This window comes from Propithecus coquereli, unplaced genomic scaffold, assembly GCF_000956105.1.
Source record: "Propithecus coquereli isolate 6110/MARCELLA unplaced genomic scaffold, Pcoq_1.0 Scaffold676, whole genome shotgun sequence".
Taxonomy (NCBI): domain Eukaryota; kingdom Metazoa; phylum Chordata; class Mammalia; order Primates; family Indriidae; genus Propithecus; species Propithecus coquereli.
The window spans coordinates 163012-176373 of record NW_012152796.1 but is presented as its reverse complement, the minus strand read 5'-3'; the positions used below and the strand labels follow the sequence as shown (position 1 = coordinate 176373).

The following is a 13362-nucleotide window of genomic DNA, read 5'->3' as shown; positions in this document are numbered from 1 at the left end:
AAACCAACTTAAGGCTGGGCGCGGTGGCTCACGCCTGTAATCCTCGCACGCTGGGAGGCCCAGGCGGGAGCATCGCTTGAGCTCAGGAGTCCAGCTTCAGCAAGAGCGAGACCCGGTCTCTACTAAAAATAGAAAGAAATTAGCGGGACAACTAAAATAAGAAAAAAATTAGCTGGGCATGGTGGCACACGCCTGTAGTCCCAGCTACTCCGGAGGCTGAGGCAGGAGGATCGCTTGAGCCTAGGAGTTGGAGGTTGCTGTGAGCTAGGCTGACACCATGACACTCTACTCAGGACAACAGAGTGAGCCTCTGTCTCAAAAAATAAAAAAGGAAGAAAAGAAAAGCAACTTAAATGGACCATTAAAAAGATGGGTTAAGAACCAAAAGATGCCATGTCTGGACAGCTGGACCTCTCCACCTGCAAGGGAACCGTTCAAACCCCAGACTGTGGTTCTCCAAAGTTAGAGCGCATTAGAACCCACTGAAATCTGGGCTGTGAAACAGATTGCTGCTAGACTTGCTGCTTTAGTAGTATGAGATGTAGCCCAAGAATTTGTATGTCTAGCAAGCTCCCTGGGACTTTGAGACCCACTGGCCTAATGCCTTTTGGGATGGGGATTAGGGTGTTCCAAGTCACCAGCCTTCAGGGTCCATACCACTGTTTCATGTTAAGCGTTTCTAACTATGGTTCTCAACTTTGGCTGAACATGGAATTATCTGGGGAGTTTTAAAAACATACCACTACCCATGCCCCATCCCTAGAGATAACTGATTTAATTGGCCTGTGGTGGATCTTGGGCATAGATGGGCTCAAAAAGCTCTCCAGATGATCCCAAGGGGTAGTCAAGAGAGAACTGTTGCTCTGTAAACTTACATGTGAGTTTCTTACGAAAAATAATATGCGGAGTCACCTTACACAGTGCTTGTTTACACAGTGAGCCTCCGTAAACGTTAGCTGGACAGGAATCTGTATCTTGCATGTTGAGTGCATAGATCTTTTTTTTTTTTTTGAGACAGAGTCTCACTGTGTTGCCCGGGCTAGAGTGCCGTGGCGTCATCCTAGCTCACAGCAACCTCAAACTCCTGGGCTCAAGCGATCCTCCTGCCTCAGCCTCCCGAGTAGCTGGGACTACAGGCATGCGCCACCATGCCCGGCTAATTTTTTCTATATGTTTTTACTTGTCCAATTAATTTCTTTCTAATTTTAGTAGAGACGGGGTCTTCCTCTTGCTCAGGCTGGTTTCAAACTCCTGAGCTCAAACAATCTGCCCGCCTCGGCCTCCCAGAGAGCTGGGATTACAGGTGTGAGCCACCGCGCCTGGCCGAGTGCATAGATCTTGTTCTCTGAGAGCTGAGAACAGCTGTTCTCAGCTGTTGTACCAGCTTCTGTCTTGGCATTTCCCAATAGGACGCATGAAGAGCTCTCTCAGCATTTTTAGTTTGTTTTTTGAGACAGGGTCTCACTTTGTTGCCCAGGCTAGAGGGCAGCAGGCAGCCTCTCAGTATTATCAAAGCGCTTTATTGAGTTCCTGGGCAGTGCCTGGTGCCAGGCTGGTGGCGTCGGGGGTGGGGTGGGGGGCGGAATGGGACACAATCTTTGCCGTCCATGATCACCCTGGTCACTGTCCCATTCTGGAATTACTCAGGGGGGAAAAGACGAGTCCCTGGACAATCAGGAAGTGGTGTGCTCCTCGATCCAAGCCAGGTAGTTTGCCACGTCGGTGTAGACGCCTGGCTTGTTTCGGTCACCACAGCCCGAGCCCCAGCTGACGATGCCTCGCAGGGTGAGCCGCTGCTCGGCGGCCTCCTCCTCACACACCAGCGGGCCTCCCGAGTCACCCTGGGTGGGAAACACGCAGCTCCTTGTCCTCAGCCTGGGGTCTGTGCCTGACAAGCTTGGGGGAGGACGCCAACCCGAGCTGAGGCCTCACCTGGCACGCGTCGGTGCCGCCCTCGAGGAAGCCGGCGCACAGCATGCCGGGGAGGATGGCGGCTCCGTGCACGTCCGGGTCGGAGCAGCGCTCCAGGGAAATGAAGGGCACCTGCGCCTCCTGCAGGAAGCTGGAATATTCCTCCGCGCCTGCGAACCCGAACCCGGAGCACCTTCCTCACAACCCTCCCGGCAACGACGACGCTCGCCGCCCGGACAATGGACAGACGAGGCTGTGCCAGGAGCTTCTAGACCGATGCATGTCCTTGCTCTCCCGCAGCAAGCCCAAGAGAGAGGGAGTTGCCGGGTTCGAACGGGCGGAGTGGAACCGGGAACCCCACTCCCACCTCCCGGCCGGTGTCTCAGAACCTGGCTCCCAAAGAGCCCGCGGGCTGCTCGAGCGCCGGGTCGGTATCCTAGGCAGCCCTTGCAGCCCAGCACCCAGAGGGAGCCAAGGGAAACTGCGTTTCTCCCTGCACCCCCAGAGACTTGGGGACCCAACAGTGAAACCCAGGCCTTGGGAAGAGCAGACTGCCGAGACAAGGGCCCTGCATGTTCTCATAACACATCGTGTCCGTGCCACCTCTCCTGTAGGCACCCCGGAGGATACCAAAGTCGAGGGCTTCTGTGGCCTACCCCAGTAGCTAAAGGTCTCCCCTGGCCCCAAGCTGTTGTGCCTACCCTCGAACTGGTGGCCCCAGCCGGCCACCTGGCAGAGCGCTGCCTCGAGTTCGGCCTCTGGGACGGCGCCGCTGGGCAAGCACACCGGCTGAACGTACTCCGACAGGAGCGCGCAGCTGCCGTCCGCGCTCTCCTGCAGGCGTAGCAGAGCTAACCCGGCAGAGAGGAGCGTGAGGCAGGGACGCTGGGGCCCCGAGCCCTTCCCACCCCGTCTCCCCTTCCCCGCGGGGGCGCCCCCACGCACCCAGGTCGTGCTGGTAGCTGACGGGCGAGAAGGCCTCGTGCAGGCGGTAGGAGCGCACGGACAGCGTCTGGCACTGCTCACAGCTCTGGTTGTGGCGTTCCTGGCCGAGTACCACCGTCAGCTCCTCGGCCGCCGGGCTGCGGGCGGGGTGCGGAGGAGGCAGCGCGCTCGGTGCCCGCCGCCAGCGTCTGGGGGAGTCCTCCTGCCCCCCGGGGAGCAAGGGAGAGGTGGGGGGAGGTGAGGCACGAGCTCGGGTGTGGCTTGGAAGCTGAGCTCGGAGGGTAGGGCAGCTGGGGTCCCGGGAAGGGCGCTGGGCGGGCGGGTACTCGCCGGTCCTGCAGGCAGTGGGCCGCGGTCAGCACCCAGCAGGGGGCGATGAGGCTGCCGGCGCAGAAACTGTGGCCCCAGTACAGCGCGACGATGTAAGGGTGCGCCCCGGGCAACGCCACCAGTCCACCAACGACGCGGCTCACCGAGGACAGCCGCTTCCGGAGCCTCTGTCCGCAGCCGAGCAGGCGGGTCCTGGACAGGGGGCTCTGCTGCTCCGGCTTCGGGAGCAAGGCTGTAGGAGGAGCCTAAGCTGAGGACAGGGAAACCCGCCGCCGGGTGGCTGCAATCTAGCTCGCCCCGCGCCCTCTCTGCTCTGACTTCCCGCCCCTTCCTAACGACCTGGGGTCTGGGACTGAGGCTGGGTCTGGGTCGTGGGCTGAGGCGTCTGCAACGGCGGTTGCGGGGACAAGGGCAGGGGTTGCGGGGGCAAGGACAGGTCCTGACGCCCCGGGGAAACCCGGATCGAAGGCGCCGCCTGGACTGGGGGCTGGCACCGTGCCAGGTCGCAATACTCCCAGCTCAACCGGTCGCCACTCAACACGAAGCACCATGGGCGGGTGTCATTGTCCGGGTTCCTGTAACCACAGGAGGGGGCGCTGTTAGAGCGCCGGGAGCCCCAGAGGGCGGCCGGGCGGAGGGTATGCCCGGCCCGCCCCGCCCAGCGCACCGGCAGAAGGCGTGGCCGCCCAGTCCCCACTTCAGCGCTTGCTCCGCAGTCACGCTCCGGTAGGTGGTCTCGGAGGCCCACGGCTGACACGGCGCACCCGAGAGTGTGGTCCGGGCCATGCCACGGTAGCTGAGCCCGCGGCCATCATGGCAGCTCGCCTCGGTGTCTAGGGAGAGAGGGGGCTCCCGGCAGCCAGCGGAGGGCTCCCCGGCCGCTCGGCACGCCGCTTCCCCCATCTCTGCAAGCCCTTCCCACGTGGGGGCTGGCCCTCTGCTTCCCCTGGGACCCTCACTCACCCACGTCGCAGAAGGGCCCGGTGTAGCCCGCGGGGCACTGGCACAGGCGGAGGCCCTCTGCCTCGAGGCAGCGGCCCCGGTTGAGGCACGGGTTGGTGCGGCAGGCTGGGGAAACGAGCACGCGGAGCCTAAAGACTCCGCGGGAGCTCCCCTTCCACCCACGCACTACCTGGCCTCCCCCCAGCCTCTCCCCCTGACCTTCAGCCCTCCTCCCTGGCCGGTTCCCAGCCGACGCGCTCACCCCGGCTGGCCAGCTGCTTGCAGTGGGCATCAGGACCCTTGCACTGGCATTTGGCCACGCCAGCTGGCTCCGCTCTAAACCATATCTGGTTCTCATCGTAGAACTGGAGAAGCTGAGGCTCAAAACACTTTTCTGGGGACAAAGATGGTCAGTGGTCTCAGAAGAGCCCTGGACCGTGCCAAGTCTCTGGGGATCTAGGGACCTCTTCCACAGATCCAGGCTGGCCCCTGGCCCCAGCGTCCCTTCTCCTAACCCTTAGCATCTCCTTACCTCTCTGGCAGTGCCTGCCAGTGAGGTGTTCTGGACAGATACAGTGTGGGCCGGTCAGTGTGTTCACACAGGTCCCTCCTTTCTGGCAGGGGCTGTGTTTGCTGCAGTGGTCTGAGATGGGCACAGTGGGAGGAAGAGTAGGGAGCTGAGTCAGACAGATGGGGGCCAAGTCCCTACCTGATCCTGCTTGTCTTGTGACCTTGGTACTCCAGGTTTCCAAGTCTTAGTTTGCCCATGTGCAAACTGGGGCTACCCCCTCCCAGAACTCTCCCCTTGGGCTTCTAAAGGGTATGGTGGGGGGAGGGAAGGGACTGGGCCCAGAATCCCAGGTGTGCAGGGACTGATGATAACCAGGACAGTAACTCGGGGGAAGAGAGGGCCCTGGGCCACCCCAGAGGCTGTGTGCAGCACCTTTCGCTTTCTTGGGCTCTAGGCAGTATGCCCATCGCTGGTCCTGATCGAAGTTAGGGGTGGTAGCACACCTGTAGAAAGACATGAGGCTTCCCTGCTCTGTCCAGGGGCCTGGCCAACTGGAGCCCCCTCTTTCCAAGAAGAGTTCCTTGGACAGAAGGATCAGCTCAGTCCACCTCTCCCAGGCCCATGCCCCAATCCCTAGAGGGTAGTCTTACCAGGGCTGGGGGCCTGGCTGGCCCTTGTGGATGCATGTATGGTACAGCCGCCGGTGGTACTGGAAGGGGAAGTGGCAGGGCTCCCCAGTGACAGTGACAACTGCAGGGATAACACATTCCCTGAGGACTTCTCCATGCCCAACTGCCCTGGCACTGCCCCTCAGGGTCTGACTGGAAAAAGGACAGACCCTCAGAAAGATCATCGTGCACCCAAGACAGTGTCCTGCTTAAGAAGTTGGGTTCTGGAGTCAGACAGCTGGAGTTGGCTCCTGACGCCACCACCTGCTAGCTGGGTGACCTGCTCACTGGGTGACCTGCTCGCTGGACAATTCTGCAACCCCAAGACCTGGAAGAGTGCTTGCCACAAAGTAGGTGCTTAATAAATACTTGTTGAACATTGAAGTCACTTAACCACTCTGAGCCTTGGTTTCCTCATCTATAAAATGACAATAACAGTACAATTGATCTCCATCATTCACCAATTCCATATTTGAGAATGTGCCTACTTGCCAAAATTTATTTGTAACCTCAAATCCATACGATGTTTTCAGGGTCATTGGGGACATGCACAGAACGGTGAAAAATTTGCACATTCCCAGCTAAGGTCCAGCAAGGTGACATTCTGCTGCTTCTGGTTTCAGCTTGCATATTGTAAACAAGTGTGCTTTTCATACACTATTTAGTGTAACGTTTTTCACATTTTGTGTTTTTTGATGGTGATTTTGCTGTTGGAAATGGCCCCCGAACCTATTGCTGAAGAGCTGTCTAGTGTTCCTAAGTGCAGGAAGGCTGTGATGTACGTTATGGAGAAAATGTGTTACACAAGCTTTGTTCAGGCATGAGTCATAGTGCTGTTGGCCGTGAGGTCGATGTTAGTGAATCGACAACGTATATATTGAATAAGATGTCTTTAGACAGAATCACACAAAATAAGGTTATATATTGATGGTCGATGCAAATGTGACCAAGAGGCTCATGGGAACCTAACAGTATTTGCAAATTCAATGTTCACGGTGACTTTATAGAACACAACTACTGCAAATAATGAGAATTGCCTGTATCTACTTCAGGGGAATGTTGTGAAGCTTGATGACGTGTAAAGCCTGTGAAACACTTTAGCACAGTGGCTGGCCCATAGTACGTGTGCAATAATAATTTGCAGCTATTTTGTTGTTAAAGACATAGTGGCACTTGGCAAGGGCCAAACCAGGGCCAGGACAATAAAGAGAGATAGAGGGATCTGAGACGGACCTTTGAGGTGTAAACGGGATGCACAGAGGAGGGGTCCTAGGGAAGTGATTGGGCAAGGCTAGGGCACCGGGGTTGGGTCGGGCCGAGGCTGGGTGTGGGGTGAGGGGAGGAGGCTAAGGGAGTCCAGGGTTGGATTGTTTGGATTGTGCTGGCCCTCAGTGTTATGCCAAGGGCCCGCCAGAGCAGGGTCCATCTAAGTCTCAGGCCCTGGTTCATTGCATGCTCTAGGCACATATTTAGTGCCTGGAAGAATGAAGTCAATGGGGAGCAATGGCAGGGCTTGAGGAAGGGGGAGATGGCAGGCACCCCTCATCTAAAAGGGAGCTTGATAATAAAAGCCAATATGTTTAAAGCATTTTAAAACATTTACCACACGCTAGGCTCTGGGCCGAGTGCCTCACATGGATTAACAGCTCATTTTTCCTTCTCAACAATCCCAAGAGGTTTACTATTACCAGCCTGGTTTTACAGATGGGGAAATTGAAGCTTGGAGGAGTCGAATCACTTGCCCAGAGTCCCCCAGCTCCTAAGCGATGAAGCCAGGATTCAGAGGCATTGCACTCCAGAGATCTGCTCTTGATCCTTCCCTGTGCACCAAGGGCCCTGGCCTCTGTGTGGCACGGCTGATGCCCACAAGATGTATTGAGGAAAGGAAAAGAAGGGGAGAAGCTGGGGAGACCGAGGAAGACTGGCAGGAGCCAGCAGCACATACTCCAAGCATCTGCGCCAAGTCAGGCTCTTGGGCACTCAGACATAGCCTGAGCCCTGCCCTCGAGAAGCACACAGCTCACTATCACTCTGGGTCACCGGCACCGATGGGCACAAGACCCAGCATGTAGTAGGCACTCAGGTCTGAAATCCTGCCGGAACCACCCTGCAGATGAGCCTGAAGAGTGCCTAGCATCCCTGCCCTCACTCCAAGGGCCCGAGGTTGCCCCAAGGTTGCATGCTCCTCATCATACTCAGGTACCCAGGAGGAGGAACCTACTTACCCACTGTGTGCTCATCCATCTTGACCCTGTGCTCCTTGGGGGCTTTCCAAGGTGGAGCCTACATGGGAGAGAAGAAGGCAGGGAATTTGCCTAGAAAGTCATCAACTGCTCCAGATGCCGTGCTAGTCCCCAGGTTCCTCTCACAGCCCAGAAATGCAGAGAGTTCCTCCCGACGCCCGGACTCTTTCCTCCTCCTCTCATTGTCTCCCCAAGTCTCCCTATCCCCCGGAGATGGAGGCTCTGCCCTCCTATCCACTAGCACTGGTTGTCTGTCTCCTCCACCTGGGCCTTCTGGGCCAGCCTCACCTTCCCACACAGGCTTCCCCATCACCTGGACTCACAGGTCATGGGCAGAGGCCACAGCCGTGCTACAGACCCCCAAGGCCCTCACCAAAAGTGTTGACTCCAGGTTCACCAGCAGGGACCCCAGGAGCAGCAGAGCCCTCATGGCGTCCGTCCGTTAGCCCAGCTCCCTGCCCAGGAGCCCAGATCGATAGGGCCGGTCAAAGGTCTCTGAGGCCTGGGAAATGGAGATTGATCCGGCTGCCCTCCTGGGCCTGGTGGGGCCCGGGCTGTTTGTGGAACACCACACAGAGCAGCTTCCTTCATAGGCCCTGAGGCATAGGGAGTTGGGAGTTGGGGGGTGGGGGTAGAATGTTGCAGAGCTGGGTTCCCATCTCTTTCCTGGATAATGGGACTGGAAGAGGAGAAGGGACATTATTGTGTTCCAGCTCCTCATCTGGGGATGAGGACATTAAAGAGATCAAAGAGAAGCTCCCTACCATGGGGATCTTAGAGTCCATGAAGAAGTGTATTGTATTAATTTCCTATTGCTATGTAACAAATTTCCATAAACTTAGTGGCTTAAAACAATACTCATTTCTTAGTTCACAAACCTGTAGGCCAAAAATCTGGTACTGCGTGACCGGGTTTTCTGCTCAGGATATCCCAAAGCCGAGATCAAGGCTGTGTTCTCTGGAGGCTCTGGGGGAAGATTCACTTCCAAGCTCATACAGGTTGTTTGCAGAATTCACTTCCTTGTGGTTGTGGACTTGCAACCTGTCAGCCAGTAGCCACCCTCAGCACCTAGAGGCTGCCTGCGTTTCTGGCCGTGTGACCCCTCCATCTTCAAAGCCAGCAACATAGGATCTCCCCCGTGTTGACTCAGTCACATTGTGAATCTGCTTTGCCAGGAAGAACCCTGTCCCTTTTCAGGGCTTGCCTGATTAGGTCAGGCCCACCAAGGATAATCTCCTATCTTCAGGTCAACTGATTGGGGACCTTCATTACACTTGCAAAATTCTGTCACAGAAACATCTAGATTAGTGTTTGACTGAATAACTGTGAGAAAGCGTGTAGGCACCAGGGGTGGAGATCTTGGGGGCCATCTTAGAATTCTATCAAGCCAAGAAAGCAAATGATTTCATGAGAAAAGTGGTAAATCAAGGGGCCATAAAATGTATAGTTGGAGCACAAGAGAGGAAGATGAGGTGGACATGTGCTGTTTTCCTGCCCAGCATTTGTCCTGGTTCAGTAATGATACCTTGATTTTTCCTTTAGGAACCACCCCTCTCTCACTTTCTCCATGGGCCGCTAGTGCAGCCAATTGTACCCTCAGTTGTAGGGTTGGGGGTGTGGCCTAGCTGTGGCCGGTCAGAGCAGGGCATCTCTAGACCTCAGTGACTGGTTCAGAGCTAAGCGTATACACAAATTAGGCCAATCGGTGTCTGCCTTGGGAGTTTTGCCAGAACTTTTGGGAAAGCAGTCCTTTCTTCCTACAGGGGTTGCTAAGCACATAGAATGTGGGCCTGGAGATGTTGATAAGAGTCTTTGTCACTGTTTGGGGAGGGCCTGTCTGCGAATGAAGCCAACACATAGGAAAAGCAGAGCAAACAGGGAAGGAGGGCCAGAGGGATGCTGTGTGTGGCAGCCTCCAGGATGGTCCCCACTGATCCTCACTGCTGGCGTTCGTGCCCTTGTGTCGTCTCTTCCACATTGAGTCAGGGCTGTTCTGTGTGTCCAGTAGAATATGGCAGAAGTGAGGGTGTTCATCTTTCTATGGGTCATCAAAGGCTTTGCAGTTTCTGCCTTGGTCTCTTTCTTGGATTGCTCGCTCTAGGGGAAGCCAGCGCCACGCCGTGAGGATGCACAAACAGCCCTGCAGAGAGGCCCTTGTGGGGACACAGGAAAGCCTCCTGCCAACAAGCAGCACCAGTTTGACAGCCACGGGAAGGAGCCACCTCAGAGGCGATTACTTCAGCTCCACCTGACATCTGGCTTGCAACCTCATGAGAGACCTCAAGCCGGAACCATCCAGCTAAGCTGCTCCTGAATTCCTGACCATCAGAAACTGTGAGAAATCATTATTAATTTTTGTTGTTGTAAACCATAAGTTTTAGGGTGATTTGTTACACATTTGATACCTAATATTGATGGATTGATTCCTCACGACTCTGGGAGCCTGGATCCTAAAACTAGAAGTATCCTTAGGGCTTCTCAGTTATATGAGCCAAAAAACCAATTTGAGTAGACTCCTGTCACTTTCAATCAAAGGAGTCTTAAGTGATACAAAGTAATTTACAGGAAATGAAGACAGCGTAGCAATTTATTAATTCTGCTAGAAGACAAACTGTCTGTGGAAGCCTTCATGGAACAGAAACACAGCAAGAGGAGGGGCACCTTTTCAATTAGGCTTCAAAGGTAACATGTTGATATGACAGCTATTAAGTCGATGATGAAACTGAAGTTATGAGGTGTACAGATGAGTTCATTAAAGTGAAAGCACCTTTGTTGGTTCTATTTTTTTTTTTTTTTTTTTTTTGAGACAGAGTCTCACTCTCTTGCCTGGGCTAGAGTGCCGTGGCGTCAGCCTAGCTCACAGCAACCTCAAACTCCTGGGCTCAAGCGATCCTCCTGCCTCAGCCTCCCGAGTAGCTGGGACTACAGGAATGTGCCACCATGCCCGGCTAATTTTTTCTATATATTTTTAGTTGTCCAGCTAATTTCTTTCTATTTTTTTTCAGTAGAGACGGGGTCTTACTCTTGCTCAGGCTGGTCTCAAACTCCTGAGGTCAAACGATCCTCCCACCTCGGCCTCCCAGAGTGCTAGGATTACAGGCATGAGTATTTTTTTTCTTAAGAAACAGAGTCTTGCTGTATTGGTCCAGCTGGCTTTGAACTCCTTGGCTCAAGTGATTCTCCTGCCTCAGCCTCCCGAGTAGCCGGGACTACAGGTGCACGCCACTGCACCCAGCGCTTTTTCAGTTCTTAATCGCACCTGAGTATAGACCTTGGCCCTAGGGCCAGTCCCACATTGGCTCCTTCCTCCTGGGGAGAAGCCAGCTCTCCCTCTGAATGGATGGGACCTTTTGAACAAGTCTTCACGATGCACACGGGTTTGCAGGCACCCTGAATAATACAACTAACTGCACAGAAGCCTGAATGCAGCCTGTCAAATGAAGAATGTGGCAAGCACAGGGTGCCTTGCAGGGAGTGTGAGATGAGGTGTGAGGTCCACTGGGAATTTCGATGTTCAGCATTTATCCTCCCTTCCTCTTCCTCTAGTCTCTCAGTTTCTTTTTGTGGGTCACCCCTCCCTAGTTGTGTGGTGAAAGGGTACTTTCTAGAGACCATCTCCCACCATGGAAGGCTAATGGACCAGATCAGCCTCTCCCGACCATGGCCTAGCCAGAAGGACCTAAATTCAGTCCATGGGTGTTCTCTCCCAGTACTCTGAATCCTGATCAAGCCACACAAGGGTGGCGAGAAAAGTTGGAGGTTTGGCATTGCACGACCTGTGCCCTGACCAGATTGTCCCTCCCACATGGCATAAGTTAGGATGCCTTCCAAAAACCAAGCTTACACAGTTGGGAAATTCAAATTCATTATTTCATGTCACAAGAGGTCTAGAACAAAGGGGCTCCAGGAACAGTGCTTTCACTGGTTTAACAATTTCATCAAGGACCCAAGTTATTTCTCTTTTTGTTTGTCCTCAGTGTGCACACCTTCAGGCTGACCCCTCATGGTCACAGGATGGCTGCCACAGCTTCGAGAAATCACACCTAAACTCACTAGTGTTCAAGTGAAGGAGAGGCACCTTCCCTTCCACTAGCTCCTCAAAAAATCCTAAGCAGACTTCTCCTCATGGCTCATTGGCCAGAACTGGGTCACATGACACTCCTCTGTCTCTGGCAAGGATAAGGAGATCCCCATAACTGGCTTAGATGATTAACCCTGGAGCTAGGTCAGAAGCATATGAAGTAAAGTGGCCACCAGAACAGAACTGAGACTCTGCAAACAAGATGAACACCCTCAGCATCTGCACAAGGGACATTACTGCTTCCTGCTTCCTCACCCTCCTGTGGCCTTTCATTCCTGTGCATCTCCAGGCCTTCTCCTTCTTGCTGAGGCTGTGCACCCCTGAGGGCCTTCTCAGAAAGTACCTTTTGGTTAAGTAGCTAGAGTCATTTTCTGTTGCTTGCAGCTAAGAACACTCTCTCTTCCTCATGCTTCCAGCCTAATTAGCCACCCAGTTCTGTTCATTTCACTGCCTAAATATTTCTCAGATCTCTCCACCTCTCTCAATTCCTACTGCTTCTTTCTTTTACTTCCGGAAAATTCAAGGTGGCTACAGCTGTGGAACATAATTTGAGAGCCTGTGATGAACGTCTATCCTTTCCCGTTTAGCATTCATTTCCCCTTCTAGTAATGGCACTTGATGTTTCTTTGGGGAATCACCTATTCCTTCCCGCCATCGACATTCATAAAATAAAGCTTACTCCCCCATCCCTTGGCTGAGGGTGGAGTGCGCATGTGACCCAGACCTGGCCAATCACAATACCATCTCTCTCTGTCCTCAGTGATTGGTTCAAAATGAACACCAGACCCAAGTCAAACCAATGAGAGGCAGCCCCAGGATTTTTGCTGGCATCATCAAGCTAAAGGCCCTCTCTCTCTCCCTCTCCCTCTTCCTCTCTTTCTGCTTCTCCCTCTCCCTGTCCCTCTCCCTCTTTCTTAGAGACAGGGGTCTAGCTCTGTATTTTTTGTAGAGATGGGGTCTCGCTCTTGCTCAAGATGGTCTTGAACTCTTGGCCTCAAGTTATCCTCCTGCCTTGGCCTCCCAAAGTGCTGGGATTGCAGGCGTGAGCCACTGCGCCTAAGATTTTCTCTTCCCATAAAGGTTGCCGCATTCCTAGCAAATGAGCCTGGAGCTCCTGGCACTCATCTTTAACATCTCAGAGGGAGAACCTACCTGAGAACAAAGATAGCACAGACTGAAAGCAAGCCAGGGTACAGGAAGGACAGATTTTTGAATGACGCCTTTGGAGATCCAGGATCCAGAGACACTTGAAGTCAGAACCACCACCGATACTTTTCACTTACTCGCACCAATAAACTTCCTTGTTTGCCTAAGCCAATTTTAGTTACAACCCAAAGTCCTAACTGATGCAAGAGTTCATACCCTGTTACCAGGAAGTTCCTAAAACAAAACAAACCCCTCATGATTAGCTGTGTAAGTCAGTAGCTTAAAGGACAGAAAAATAATGACCTTAGAAGCAGGGTGGGGAAGCGTTGGACTTGAGTCAGGAGACCTGCCAATGTCATCTTGGCCCCTGCCCCCCCAGCGTAATGATGGGTAAGGAGCTCAGCCTCTCTGGCCCTGAGTCGCCACTCCTCTTGGAGAAGGATGGGCACTCATGCTGTCTGGCTGACTTGTGGCGGTATTTGAATGGGAATGCCCATGAAAAGGCAGAGCCTGGTGTACGGGTGAAGCTCAGTCCACAGAAGTTTACAAAGAAACTTCCCCATGTGGATACACTCTTCTCAGCAG

General features: G+C 54.0%; 1 protein-coding gene across 2 annotated transcripts; it reads right to left on the bottom strand.

Annotated features, from left to right (window-relative positions):
- Positions 1-1484: 1484 nt before the first annotated feature.
- On the bottom strand, positions 1485-12883 carry F12 (coagulation factor XII (Hageman factor)). Of its 2 annotated transcripts, none has more exons than XM_012660744.1 (15): positions 12784-12883; positions 7924-8052; positions 7533-7590; positions 5290-5389; positions 5072-5142; positions 4661-4771; positions 4391-4522; positions 4150-4254; positions 3854-4019; positions 3526-3761; positions 3187-3418; positions 2857-2993; positions 2613-2762; positions 1933-2081; positions 1485-1841 (listed from the first exon to the last, which is right to left on the bottom strand). In XM_012660744.1, exons 2-15 carry the CDS (start codon positions 7978-7980, stop codon positions 1674-1676), a joined length of 1872 nt encoding a protein of 623 aa, XP_012516198.1. In that variant the 5' UTR covers positions 7981-8052; positions 12784-12883; the 3' UTR covers positions 1485-1673. The 2 variants fall into 2 exon arrangements, with proteins under 2 accessions (XP_012516198.1, XP_012516197.1); XM_012660743.1 differs by lacking the exon at positions 12784-12883 and adding an exon at positions 8429-8519.
- Positions 12884-13362: the final 479 nt, after the last annotated feature.